Source organism: Acipenser ruthenus, chromosome 13 (assembly GCF_902713425.1).
Source record: "Acipenser ruthenus chromosome 13, fAciRut3.2 maternal haplotype, whole genome shotgun sequence".
NCBI lineage: Eukaryota > Metazoa > Chordata > Actinopteri > Acipenseriformes > Acipenseridae > Acipenser > Acipenser ruthenus.
Genome location: NC_081201.1, coordinates 22,517,539 through 22,532,488, shown reverse-complemented (window position 1 = coordinate 22,532,488; position 14,950 = coordinate 22,517,539). Strand labels below are relative to the sequence as shown.

General features: G+C 39.9%; 1 protein-coding gene across 1 annotated transcript in view; it reads left to right on the top strand.

Moving 5' to 3' along the window:
* LOC117418112 (uncharacterized) overlaps positions 1–14,643 on the top strand; it is a 48,231-nt gene extending 33,588 nt beyond the window's left edge. Inside the window, exons 4-8 of the mRNA XM_034030718.3 lie at positions 4,059–4,233; positions 5,944–6,086; positions 11,433–11,551; positions 13,916–14,005; positions 14,385–14,643. Of these exons, the coding sequence (XP_033886609.1) occupies positions 4,059–4,233; positions 5,944–6,086; positions 11,433–11,551; positions 13,916–14,005; position 14,385 (528 nt within the window). The 3' untranslated portion in view covers positions 14,386–14,643. The remainder of the gene's footprint in view (positions 1–4,058; positions 4,234–5,943; positions 6,087–11,432; positions 11,552–13,915; positions 14,006–14,384) is intronic.
* The last annotated feature ends 307 nt before the right edge of the window (positions 14,644–14,950 follow it).

The following is a 14,950-nucleotide window of genomic DNA, read 5'->3' as shown; positions in this document are numbered from 1 at the left end:
ATGGATAATTTCTTGTGGTTTTGATGGAATTAAAGGAAGTTGTGTAAGCATGAAACAATTTCTGACAAATCTCTAAGTAAATTGAATACATATGAAAATGAATTTAATTAAAAAAAAATGTTTTGAATGGTTAAAACTTTGTGAATAGGGCCTGCTTCCATGTTTATATTTTCATTTTAGTTTTGAAATAACTAGTTTCTCCAACATTAAGATTTGTGGAGCATTTTGAAATGCTGAGAACGTTGTATCCCTCTAGGCTCTCTCTGGTGTCCTGGAATATGCTCAAGACCTGTAGGGAAAGAATGTTGAAATTAATATTCGTTTCAGAGTGCTCTTTTTCCACACACATGTCAAAGCCCTATCTCTGAGTTCACAATGAGAAACAGATGATGTCCAGAGCATGGGATTGCCTCGTAAAGTTAATGGGTGTGTCCAGGCAAAGCAAATGTCTCCTGAACAGACTGCAAATCCATCTGATCAGCTTTGCTGTAAGAGGCTTGATGTGTGGGGGGGAGAGGCATGGTAAACATTCCTGGACAGATGTATAGAGAAGATTGGAGGAGCCCCGATATGTTTGCTAATAACGATTACACCCCTCTTCTTAAAACAAAAACAGCCTTCACATGTCATCTGGAACACATCAATTCCAAAAGCTACTAACATACTAGACATATACTCTAGTGAACACAATAAAAAAACATTTCTTACATTTTTTTTAAAGAGAGGCTAGTGATGTTAATTAGGGTTAGCCCATATATAATTATTCTGGACCAGGTGGTGCAGTGGGTTAATGCATGTGCCTCCTACCTCTATAGTACTACATTTAAGTTATAAAATACTTGGAAATGCTACTAAAACAAACAGCACAGTGTTTTGTTAAGATGTTCCGTAAAAAAAAGATATACTGTAATCTGGTTTTCTTGCAAACTCTAATTTTATTTTTTTGTATGTTTTCATTATTCCTTTATGTGGCAGGTATAATTAAGGTTTTGAAATCCATTGTCTAATTAGCACAAGCAAATATCACCACTGGTCCCCTTTTTCTTCGATTGTATTATAATTAAATTTAGAATATGCAGCTATCTGAAAGGCAACGCTTGAGAGGTAATGTTGCAGCCATTGTCTTGTACGAAATCACTTCCTGTGCTACTGGTTAGTTTCACTCTGCAATCGGGTTATTTGACCTTCAACACAGGAAGTGATAAGATACCACAAGGACACTTTTTTTTTTTTACTTGAAAAAAATCTGTAAATAACCCACATTTTAAGAATAAAAAGTAAGGAAAGATATCAAAGGGGACTTGTCTTCATGCTGCTAAACAATATATATTTCCAAACAGTTTGCAGTCTTTTAATACAACAACACCTGCAGCAGATATTGTTCCGACAGGGTAGTGCTGCTGGTATCTTGTTTTGGTACTGCAAAGTTGATTACAGTAAGTAGATTCGAATGTCATTTTAATTCTGAGCGGTTCTGGGTTCTGTTGCTTCAGTGTTGATTTATTATCATGCTTCTCTAAATCTGCCTTCACCTTGCCTTGAGCTGCTTTGATCTTGCCTGGAGAAATGCTGACACTCAACAGCCTTCCCCATTCCATTCAAATCATGTGACTGTGACCTTTAAACTCTGTCAGCTCCACATACTCTACATATGAGAGTAGGTGTGGCTGGGAGAGTCGAAGTCACGCTGTCACATGATTTGAACAGAACAACGAAGCTACTTACTCTTAAATCTGCTGGGAATGTTTTTTTTCTTTTGTATTGACTTTCTAATATATTTCTATGTATGGTAGTCCGGATATATAATTAATTATAAATGTAAACGTTTAGAAATATAAATGTTATGTTTGTTAAAAATGAATATGCTAATGAACATTTCCAGACAACATTTTGTAACCATCTATGTGGTTCGCTAAAGTAGGTTATATGATTTGGTATTAAAAAAAAAGCACAGCAGCGAAAGACAAACTCATTTAGTCTACACTTAAATCTTATTAAGGTAGTCCGTGAGAAGATAAAACCTGTTTTTCTTACAAACTGAGATTTTCTTATGTTTTCGTTATTTCCTTTATGTACCAGGTATAATCATTAGCACAAAAAAGGCATTACTCAACTAAAAAGAACAGATTACACATAACTTCATTTCAGTACATTGTGTTTTTCAACCTGCTAAAGTTCCACTTTCTTATCAACCCAAAGTGTTTAATGTTAGCTTGAACAGAATTCCAGATTCCACTGCCAAACTCTGACAAAGAGGGAATTACATTTTAAAGGAAGCGGAGATGAAACGAGGGAATTTCATTTGGCAAAGGCAGTGGGGCTGGTTAGTCATACTGTAGGCAGTGCTGGGGAAGTAAAAAATAATCAGTTACAGTTACAAGTCACTTGAACAAAATTGTAACAAGTTACAGTTACACTTACTTCTCAAGCACAGTTTATATTTTACATATATGTTTTTTTTCAGTTTGGTCGGGCTACAGAAATATTCTTCGAAGATCCAGCTATCGAAACGACTTGTTCTCTCCTTATAAACCATTTTTAGCATAATGATATAAATTGTGTGTTTGTAAGAGTACACTGTTGAAGCGCTTTCTGATTTCCATGTTATGCATTAGTCGTAGCCCTTTTTTTAATGTAACTAACTTTTAATAGTAACTACATTATTTTTTTCACGTAAAATGTAATGAGTTACCACATTTAGTTACCTATTTGAGAAAGGGGACCCATTGCCGTTACAAGCTACTGAAAAATGTAATCAGATTACAGTAATTAAAACATAAGAACACGAAAAATGTATAAACAAGAGGGGGCCATTTTGCCTTGTTAAACTTGTCTGGTTCCTAGTAGCTGATTGATCTCAGAACTTTGTCAAGGTGGGTCTTAAAGGATCCAAGAGATTCTGCCTCAACAACATGACTACTCCATGCTCTCACCACTCTCTGTGTGATGTTACTCCTCAAAACTGTCTGAAGTTCACATGAAACAAATGACATGTCTGATACAGCTATGATTATGTGATAGCTCTGTTTTTATAGTGATTGTAGCTATCAAATAATTGCATACATTTCCCACGCCATGTACCTCCATTCACGATATACTATAGGTCTCAAATGGCAAACATTTCATTTTAAAACAAGAGATCTGGTACTACACTAGGTTAAATAAATCTCTGTTTGCAGGTCTTGATTCTTGATTTCAGATAGCCTTGCACTTTCAGGAAGTGCAAGTGTAACAGATTTACTGGAGGGCAACGCAAGCACAAGGAGCCTTTCTTTTACCCAGTGTAATACCAGATGTCATCTTTTAAAATGAAATACACGTATACAAAATAAAATAAAAAGACTTCTCATTTCTGTGGAATTATTTTGTTAGCTACAGGCACTTTTAATCCAGTTAAAATGTTTGTGGTTAGGTCACAGGGAGTTCCGTTTTAGTGACAAAAGAGTTGAGAAAGAGTGTTCTGTGAAATGTTGACAGCAACAGAAACCTTTCACTCCTCCACATGAATGCTGGTTTAACTGAAGAATGTGAACTTCGCTGCAGTGATATATTTTCTCCTCTCAGTCAGAACAGCACTTTGAAATACAACAATAACTTCTTTTAAAGCTCACAAAACAATTTACTCAATTGCACCTGTTAAAGCAAACATGTATTTTAATTTTAAAACATCTAGCACTACACTAGGTTAAAGAAAGTTCACAGTTTCCTTGCCTTACTTTCCAGGAAGTCTGTTTCTGCTTTACTTCCTTGGTCATTTAACCCCACACAAGTTTTCTGGGTCAAAGCATCTTACTTGTAAACCAATTCAGTCACTAGGGGAAGCTGATGATTGGTTACAGACAGGAAAGAAGGCCCTGAAGAGGTGGAGACAATTTAGCTTTCCAGGTGAAGTGACCCAGGAAGTGCAAGACAGATATCTTTAACCTGGTGCGCCAAAAGTTAATTTCTACAAATATAGCCTATGTTAGTTTCATTAAAGGTGAAACAACTTGGTAACTGGCTGACTGGTCCCCTTTCAGTCTGTAACCCTTTCTCTTCTGTTGTCTCTCCTGATGTAGGAGTACTTCTTGCAGCACTGTTCCTGTGGAGCGGCCACCTTGGCATTTCAGGAGCTGAAAAGACATTCGATTCACAGGAGTGAGTTCCACAACCTGACGCCGTCCAACAGCACCCTGTCTGACCTGTCAACAATACCAGAAATAGCCAGAAGGCCTGACAGGTTGAGGAAGAAAGGTTAGTTAACAAGATATGCATGTTTCATTTTTGGTGTGGAAGTTGGTGAATTAGAAAAGCTATCTATTTAACCACAGAGATACAAGCAGCGGCAATGCTATTGTTCGCCTATGGCCCCTGGGGATGCTTCAAGCTTAGGCAGTTTCTGTTTCCATGGCTATCCAATCCTTTTTTGACTGTCTGCAAAACTGCCAGATAATTGTACCAAATTGTGTGGTGCCTTTGTAAGCTTAGAGATGGATTCAAGAAAAAATACCATTCCTGACTTAGACTTACACTTATATTAGTATTTTCAATTAGGGACTTATAAAATGCATTTTTGTTTACATAGTGGCATGTTGGGTGCCTGTCCTCTACTATTAATTTAACACTGTAACCCTGACCCTTCCTCTTCTCAGCAAAGCATTTATCTGTATGTCTAGGGAATGGGAGGTGTCTTCACTGTTGTTGGCTTGCATGGTGGCCCCAGGGCACTGAGATCCTGCAGCTCAGATTATCTCAGGGCTAATGACAGGGAGCGACATCTCACACCCCCCTCTGTAGGTTACAACTAAAAATAAACTAGGTGGACTTAGCTCGGCTCCTACAAGACATTGATCAAACAAAATTGACAGACAGGTTATTTCAACACAATTAATAACCTTCATTGAAGAAGGGCTGGTGAGTGAATGAGTCTTTATCAAAACAAGTGCATGTTGAGGGGTATTGAAGGTGTACAGTTGGGCTAGCACCAAGTAGTCAACTAGCTGACAACAAAAGTGACCTCAGATACTGGAAGTCTACTAATCACACGCTTGAATTCCAAAGCAGCAGCAGCAGCAACTTACTAGTGTTTTTGCATTTTTAAAGTTTATACTAGTAGTGAACTAGCAATGTAAATATTTTATTTATATTCAGCTATTTGAATTAAAGGGAAATTATTGTGAATTGTGTGGTTTCTGAAGGACGGAAGTATAGTTAGGCTGGCAATCCATTACATATTAAATTACGTTTTAGAACATAATAAATCCAAGCAGTGTGCAAATATAGTTCATGAACAGCAATGTGCTACAAAAATGTATGCACGCAAATAGAACACCTGCTATTATCAAATATGTGATTTAAAGTGGTGACTAGTTGACTATTTTTACTTTGACTGTTGGAGTAGTCATTCTGCCCCTAATATGCAGTAAGTGACTGGCATCTTCCTTTAGAAAAAATCTTTGTTGTTTTACTAAGGATTTAATGATTCATTAGGGTCATCAATGTGTCACAACATTTTCTTAAAAAAGTAACTTGATACTGTACAATACTTTGCTGACAATCCCTACATATCTACTATAGACTCTAATGAGGCTGACATGCTACCAGCAGCTCTGAAAACATATTTATATAACGCTGGTATAAATACACACTCCCCTTCATTAAATGCTCACCTTTTCACAAAATAGTCCCTTGCTATTGGTCATTTTTATCATAGTACATATATATGTTTATTTTTTTTAATGCAACAAGATTGAAACATTCCATCTTTCAGTTCTACTTGAGGGCTATTTTCGTTAATAATACAATAAAAATATTGGCATGAAAACTGGGTCAGGGGTTAGCAGAGCTACCCAGGGCCTGTGATTCTTGCACATGTTTTATCAGATTGTCCAACAACAAAAAAAGAATCTGCTCTTCTCTAAAGCTGCATGTGTTCCTCTCAAGAGACTGTATCTTCCTTCCTAGGGACTGACGCACAAGCAGAGCCGGGACATAATCCCCTGGCATCTGTACTGAGGAGGAGTCGAAGGAGCTGGGTGGAGACTGACCGGTGTGACAGTGAGGAGGCCCTGACCAGCACCCTCCCTCAGACCCAGACCATGAGACGGGTGAGTGATCCGCCTGACTGGAGAGACTTTCTCAAGTCTTTATCAAGTCTGGGGTGATTAGCAAGTGGCGACACAACTGAAATAACAAAAAGTGCCTTGTTGTTTCACTGTACAGAGGAGAACCCTAGCATCCTGATCCCCATATTCCATGGAGTATGGCATTCTAGCTGTCTTTAGTGCACTTTGCCTAGGTGGCATTCAGTTGTAAAAACAAGATTTCCTCTATGCTGTGAAGTGAGACAAATAAAGCAAGGTACTACTACAACTACGACTACTGCTACTGCTACTACTACTACTACAGCTGCTACTGCTTGTAGCAGTAAGAGGTTATGCATGACACATTCATGCTCAATTGTAGCTCAGGATGTCCATTCCACAAGAGAATCACAGTGACCATCCACAAGTGGGCTTACTCAGATTGAGTGAAGGAAAATCATTATCCTACATGGCACCCTATACCGGTACTATCGTTTTAGAATATATAGTTACATCAAAACAATTAAACAGTGTAGCAACTATTAATGTGACATCATCACTATCTGATACCAGCAATCTAATACAAGCCTTCGGATTTAAACCGATACAAAGAAATTCCAGATGGGTGTAACACATCAATATCAATGTCTACTATATACTGTATTATACAGGTGTATATAATAAAGAAGGTACTTTTTATTGTATCAATTAGTTGTACACAATTATTTTTTTAACTTTTCTGCAAATTGTATCTGATTAAAGGAGGTCCAATTTGCAAATCATTACTTGGAGGGCAGGAATTTCCCCATAAAGGAAAGACTTGTGTATATCAAATCATGATTAAGTAAAGGTCATTCCACCTTTATGCCCGGTAATCTTGAATTTACTGTAGCAGCTGTCAATCTAGAAATGCCTAAAGTATGTATAATCTCGACTACGACATCCAAAGTTTTATTTATTATACACAATGCTTTAAAAGATTGTACCACAAACAGATCAAAACACAGGTTGAATTCTATGTTGTTTAAATATAGAAATATGGATGTGCCTCCTACGAGAGAGAGAGAGAGAGAGAGAGAGAGAGAGAGAGAGAGAGAGAGAGAGAGAGAGAGACATCAAGCCCGATCACTCTCTAGTCCCCTCAGCCGCTCCACTGAATGATAGTCAAGCCCCAGCTGTGAGAAAGAGAAACACAAATAAATTGTGCACTCTAACAAAATAAACCTTTAAAGCAAGGCAAGCAGAATAAGAGAAAATAATCAGTGAAATACAAATCAAACAGTATACATACAAAGCATAAAATATCAGAATAACCCAAACAAAACACCAGACGTGACCAAGCCCAATGCAGAAACCAAGGGACAAGAGTGACTGCAATCGTGACTCTCTCTCTCTCTCACTCTCTCTCTCTCTCTCTCTCTCTCTCTCTCTCTCTCTCTCTCTCTCTCTGGGGTTGATTCACCTGTCCTGTCCTTTATACACTTATTCAACTTCTGTAGTACTTGAATGGAGAGTAATCACATCTGAAAAATGTGATTAAATGTCAGGATAAAGCTGTAACAAAACATGGGTAAAGCAAGAAAAAAATATTAGGTCAAACATCAAGATTTCCATAACACGAGAGTAGATGTTAAAACTTCATGCTGATTTGAACTCGGCTCTCGCCAAGATAAGCACCAACTAAGACGTAGCTTTACAGTAAACTAATGTGATCCATATGTGTCTCCACCCATTTACGTTTCCTTCCATATGATGATGTAGATATCCTTCTGTCTGGTGTTAATGGCTGAAGTGTAATGCTGGCTCCAGGGATCAGCTTATTTTGCCTCCCTGGCGCATCAGCACACACAACAGCTGCGATGCTGGCTCCGGGGATCAACCACAGTGCGGCCTCCCCAGCGCATCAGCATGACAACCGTCTGGATTGAGCTAAGTAGGGTACATCTCTGGGGTTTTCAAGTGGGCACCTTCCATCCTCAGTGTTTCGTCGACTAGCCCACGACACCTCAAGAGGCGTCCCAGCATCACCCCCCTCCGTCCCCCACTCAACTCAGCCCAGCTTACTTACCTGTACATCAGCGTTTCTTTCTTTCTATTGTGCTTGAGATCCCCAGCCAGAATCTTTCCGTCTCAACCACAGCCAGTTGCTGCTCCTCTCTGCTGCTTCAGATAAGTTCTTCACTGTGCGACGCAACTCTTGGCCACTGAATCCGACGTCTCTGAGAAACCGGGTTGTAGAGTGTGCCACAAATCCTCGACAACCCACTTCCACTGGGTAAACCCGAACTCTCCATCCTCGCTGTTCCACTTCAGTGGCTAGTTGAGCATACCGCAGTTTCTTCCTCATACGCCTCATCTACAGCATCCTCCCATGGCACTGTTAACTCTACCAGGTGAACAAGGCGTGCTGATCCAGACCACAAGACAATATCTGGTCGAAGGTTAGTGGTGGCAATCTCAGGTGGAAAAATAAGCCGTTGACCAACATCTGCCAGCATTTTCCAGTCTCTAGCAGCTTCCAGTTGTCCTGGGCGAGGATTGGTTTTAACACCTTTTCTTGGTGGTTGCTCTCCTGGGCGGAGGAATGTTGTCATTTGTGTGTAATGTTTTGATGGAACAGGTGACAACTTATTGGTCATGTTACGCTAGTCTTCCAATGCTAAGGCCAAACATCGCAGCACCTGGTCATGGCGCCAAGTAAACCGTCCTTGGCTAGAGCCACTTTACATCCTGTCAAAATGTGCCTTAATGTTGCAGGTGATGAACACAAAGGACATGAGGGATCCTCTCCTACCCAGAGGTTTAGGTTCTGTGGTGATGGGAGAACATCATATGTTGACCTGATGAGGAAACTGATCCTGCTCTGTTCCATTGACCATAGGTCTTGCCAGCCAATCTTGCGTTGTTCCACACTCTCCCATCTCATCCATTCTCCCTGCTTGGCCTGGGAAATGGCCTTTATACACCTCATCCTCTCCTCCTGCTTTTGCACCTCGTTGACTACCAGCTTCCTCCTTTGAGCTGGGGCTGCCTTGTACCATGTAGGAGGAGCTGAACTGAAACCAAGACCCCCTCTTCCTTGCTGAACTTGCCCCATGATATCACCAATTCGAAGGGCAGCCTTTGCATCTTCCACAGCTTTCTTTGCCGCCCACTTTCTTCCAGTTTTCAACACAGGTGCTGCCTCCCTTACGCATTTATCGCGTGACTCTACTAATGTCATTTCCAGTCTGACCTTGGTGCACTTAAACTCCTCGGTTAGAGCAGAGACTGGTAGCTGCAGTATTCCTTTACCATAAAGTCCCACTCTGCTGAGGCAGCATGGAACTCCCAACCATTTCCTGATGTATGAACTGATTAAAGCTTCCAGCTTCTCTACTGTTGTCAAAGAAACCTCGTACACAGTCAGTGGCCACAGCAACCTCGGCAGTAGACCAAACTGAAAGCACCAGAGTTTTAGTTTATCTGGTAGAGCGCAGCTGTCTATGCTCTTCAACCCTTCCACTGCTTGTTGTCTAACTTCTCCCACACGAACTGTGTCCTTTAGATCCCCGTTGTACCATCTCCCAAGACTCTTCACTGGCTTCTCAGACACTGTTGGTATTGCCTCACCATTAATGAAGAATGTTTTATCTACTACTTTGCCTTTAATTATAGAGATGCTCCTTGATTTAGTGGGCTTGAATTGCATTCGTGCCCATTCAATGTTATTGGTTAATTTGCCCAATAATCGATTAGTGCAGGCTACTGTTGTAGTCATGGTTGTCATGTCATCCATGTATGCTCGAATTGGTGGTAGTCGCATTCCAGAAGCCAAGCGCTCTCCTCCTACTACCCATTTTGATGCCCTAATGATTACTTCCATTGCCATGGTAAAAGCCAGTGGAGAAATGGTGCATCCTGCCATTATTCCAACCTCTAGGCATTGCCATGTAGTGCTGAATTCTGAAGTTGAAAAACTGAATTGCAAATCTCCAAAATAGGCTTTCACTAAATTTGTTATTGTCATCGGTACACTGAAAAAATCAAATGCTGCCCAAAGTAGTTCATGTGGCACTGAACCATATGCATTAGCCAAATCCAGGAATGTCACATGGAGCTCCTTCCTCTCCTTTTTAGCTGATTGAATTTGTTGCCAGATCACATTGATGTGTTCTAAGCAACCTGGGAAACCTGGAATGCCCGCTTTTTGTATTGAAGTGTCAATGAAGCAGTTATTTAATAGGTAAGCTGACAATCTCTGAGCAATAATGCTGAAGAAAATCTTGCCTTCTACGTTTAATAGGGAAATAGGACGAAACTGACTGATGCTTGTAGAATCTTTTTCTTTAGGTATAAAGACTCCACCTGCTCGGCGCCATGCTCTTGGTACAACCTGTTTTTCCCATGCCACTTTCATCAATTTCCATAGAATTCGTAGAACTCCTGAAGCACTTTTATACACTCTGTATGGAACTCCATTAGGCCCTGGAGATGATGAAGCCCTTGCTTTTTTCACAGCTTGCTCTACTTCTTTCCACTTAGGTGCACAGTCCTCCATTTGGTATTCTGGTGGATTGATAGGTGGGATGTCTGACGGAATTGACATAGGCTCCTGCCTTTTTGAATCTGTATGTGTTTCCTCCAAATATCTCTCCAGCTCAACCTTAGATGCTTTTAGTGTGCCATTCTTCTCACTGGTGAATAACTTCTTTACAAATTTGAATGGGTCTTTATAAAAGTTAGCTCTCGCACGCTCCTTCTTTTAGCGTTTCCATAGGCGCTCAGCTCTGCGCAATGTTGCAAGCTTATCTTTTATGACCCTTTGTAAGAGATTGAGTCCCTCCTTCTGACTTTGTTCTGCTCTTCTCCATTGCTTCCTCAGCTGTCTCCTTTCTCTAACTAAGCGTTCAATCTCCTGCTGCCGTCTAGACTTTCCAGGAATAGTTTGTACTTTTTCCTTCCTTTTTTCAACTCCAAACCTCTCACTTCCATATGCGTAGATGATGTCCCCAAATTTATCCAACTTCTTTTCAACTGTTTCACTTAATCTTTCCAATGCAACACAGAGATCTGTGTTTACTGTGTCCCATGCAGTTTTCTCACAAGCTCTTGGCCATTTAACTCCAGGCTTGTGCCCGTTGAGGTTCTTTTCTCTCTTATGCTGGTTTGTCTGACTGGGTTCACAAGGATCATTAGGTTCATCACTAACTGTGTCCATGCAAGTCCTCCTCACATCTATGACAGGGGTGCTGATATCCTGCGAACTGTGGTTTACTTCCTGTCGCTGGATTTCATTCGACTGACTTGAAAAGAACAGAACAGAGCACAACCATATCATCCTGCCGATAGAGAAATGTCACTAATATGTTGCTCTCATTGTCTTTCTAGAGTGAAAATCACCACTGGGGAAAAGTCAAGGACTTGGTGAAGAAGACAAAGCTTAGAAACCAGAGCAGACTGGGGCTGTCATCCAACGCACTGAAGAGATCCTGCCCACAGCTCTACAGGTAAGTCATTACAGTCAAACCTGTATAGAAGAACCATCTGCCTATAGGAACCGGAGAAGCCCAATACCCCATTACAATCTTACCTTGATTATTCAGACTTTGGTTTTATCTGTTATGCGAACAGCCCCCTGGAGACGTGTCACTCTTCTGCCCTGTTGTCATTGAAACCATGCTAACCAGCCGTCTGCGTCAGGTATTTACAGTGTGTGTTACGTTTTTAAAGGTAAAGGCGTTGTTTCTTAATTGGAAATGTGCTAGCAACATTTTACAGTATTAATTAGGCATGCCAGTAGGGCAGTGGTGCACAACTGGCACTTTATTCTAGTCCTGGTCTTGGTCAATTCATAATTGAAGATTAGCAGGTTGAGGTAACTAATTTAGGACCTGGTTGGAATAAAGACCTGGACTGGACTTAACAGTGTGCACCACACATGTGCACCAGGCATCAATAGTTACACACTTAAAAGGCCTTGAAACTTAAGGCTAGAGGCAATGGCTAGTTCTAGGTCTTTTGTAACAAATGGGGGTGATGGCTGAATATACTAAGATTTGCAGCTGTTCAGTTTTGGGAATTAATAAAACTAAATTCTCCAGTTAGATCCAGCTACTGTCCTGTATATTCAATATCAGCTTTCAAAATATTGTGCACTGCGTGCTGTAGTTGGAAAGGTTTGTGCTTTAATGGTCTGAAACCATACCGAGAGGGAAGTGTGAGGAAGTTTTTACATAACAGGATTCGTGACAGATGCCCAGTCCAAGCCAACAGCCAGGGCTAGCACAGATTGAGGGCATTTTCCAAACAAAAGAAGTTCTAATAAGAGACAAAGGCTTTTCTGATTCAGTGAGAGCTGGGTGTCTTCCAGCTGAGAATGCAATGGATATAGTTAAAAACAGCATTCCACATTTCCACATGATGCACTCACCTGTCAAATAAACCTGTTCCCCAGTGTGTCTGTTATCGGACTAAAAACATGCAAGTTAGAAAAAGGGAGAGGCTGTGTAAAGATATGATTTCTATGAAAAGGGAAAGTTACAAAAAAAGAGTCTGACAAAAGTTGTCCACCTTTTGAAAATTGGTGCTCACATATTAAAGATGGGAGGGGTAAGTTAGTTCTAATTCTGTCTTGTTTAAATTGGGCTTTATTCCACCAGGCTCTCTATTCCAACTCACATATCCACTGAGGCTATTTTTGTTGTGTGTTTAACCACGTACAGGTGAATTCTGTAACCGTAGGTGTGTGCCAAGTATTCAGATCATACAAGTAACCATTACTATTGATGCAATTGTTAAGATTATGAAAAGCCTATTACTAGTAACTGGTTGCACAATGTTTTTGTATGTAAAATACATTATATCAGTCTCAATTTGGCAGTGATGACTGTCACTCTTAAGATGTATTCCATGTGAGATGGAAGGACCAGCGCATCACAGATATTGCAATATAAAGAAGTGAAAGAAATACATATAATAACTGGTGAGCAATTTTTTCAATGGGCGCATCCAGTTAATATTTCCCGTAATACACAGCTGGTTTATACAGGGAAAACAGGTGCTCATTAACACCAGCAACAGAGTGCGACCCCAACGCGAGCTGCCAGGCGTAAAGGAATTCCAGACGTACCGCACATAGTTAGTGTCTTCTCTCGCTCGCTTCTCATGCCTCAGGGTTTATGCTGCATCCCACCCCTTGGGTGGGCATTCGATTCTCATATCACACACTACCCCATGCATTATTCTCTATGTTCAGTCAAAATTCTTTATTTAAGTACTAGCAGTTCATTTTGTTAATTTACTAGCTTTTCAGTTTTAGTCATGCCCTCTTCCTGTGATGTCTGAACCGAGTATTAGTATATGGTATCCTAGTATGTGTATGAATAAGAGTACGGGTAATGGGTTCTCTGCACACCCCTACAACATGACCTCAGTTTTAGGCTCCTAAGCCTCAGGCATTGGCCCATCTTGAAGAGACAGGGGCAGGTACACTCTGGTTACATCTGCCAAGCAGTGAAAACCCCACTCTGAAAATGGCAGGAAGTGTAAAAAGAATATCATTTTAATAACTTATAAAAAACAAAGATTAGCTTTTCAGAGTAGACATTTTTCTCCTGTGTACTTGTATTTACTTTATTTTATTTAATGAAAAACGTGAAATTGTGTTTTTCCATCCACAGCTGGCACACATGGTGTCGGTCATGACCCAGCCTCGAAACACAACACATATTTTGGCAGAGCATGCAGTGTTTCCAGTGTAAGCTGGTGAAAGGCACAGTGGGATAATAAAATAATAATAAAAAAACTGTGAAAAACATCAGGATGTTTAAAAAGCTGCTGATTAATAGGCATTGTTGTTTGGTCTCACGCAGGCCCGATCTGGGATCAGCTGACCTGCCAAGGAGAGACAGAAACTCCATGATCGCACTGGGGAATAAACATGAATACCTCTGGCCTCACTAGTGAGTTTTAATACTTTCAAGGATCTACTCTCCTCTCCATGCTACTTCAAAACCTCATTTGTCAACACAAAGCAGTTTCAACTTTGAAATCTATTTTGTGGTATCACATATCTCAAAAGTAAAAACATAAAGATAGTCAGCATGTTTACCATGGTAAACTATGTAAATGCATAGTATAACCATGGGGAAAGCACTCAATTACTGTGCAAATTTACAGTGGCAAACTTTTATAAGGGATGCTGCCTTTCAGAAGCCAATTATGATACACAAACTGGATTCCTTGTAATGTTACTCACTAAATTCACAAAATACCTTACAATAGCCAAAACATTCCAGGAGACCTATGTTCTAATCCCCCGCATGTTCTACATTCTTTCAGAGCCAAACATGCAGGAGTTCTGGGCAGTGAACGTAAGATGTGACAAGGCTGGACGGAGTGTGTCTGGGATAGGGGCTTGCTGAAGAAGATGGGAAATGGAAGAGAGAAGAGGTCTTTTGAAGGACGATAAATATGCACTACAGTTACAAAATAGCAGGCTTTCCAAATGGTGTTACAATGTGAGATAATGAATCACTGATCCGTACCGTTTTATAAGTGGACTTTACTGATGAAAATAAAAAGGGAAACAATGGCAATATTTAATATGTGATTCAAAGGTTTTGTTTATCATTCTGTTGTTCAGAAACAAGATATGCAACATACTCAAAACCAGAAGGGCTATACTACTTATAATAATATTAAAACAATAACAACAACAAAAAAAGCTTTATCAGTATTTTGATAATATTTTACTTAAAAAAAAGTAATCAATAGGTTACACTATTGGTAATATCTAACTCTTTCAATGTAATGGTATATAATCCTGTTTTAATATATATATATATATATATATATATATATATATATATATATATATATATATATATATATACACACACACACAC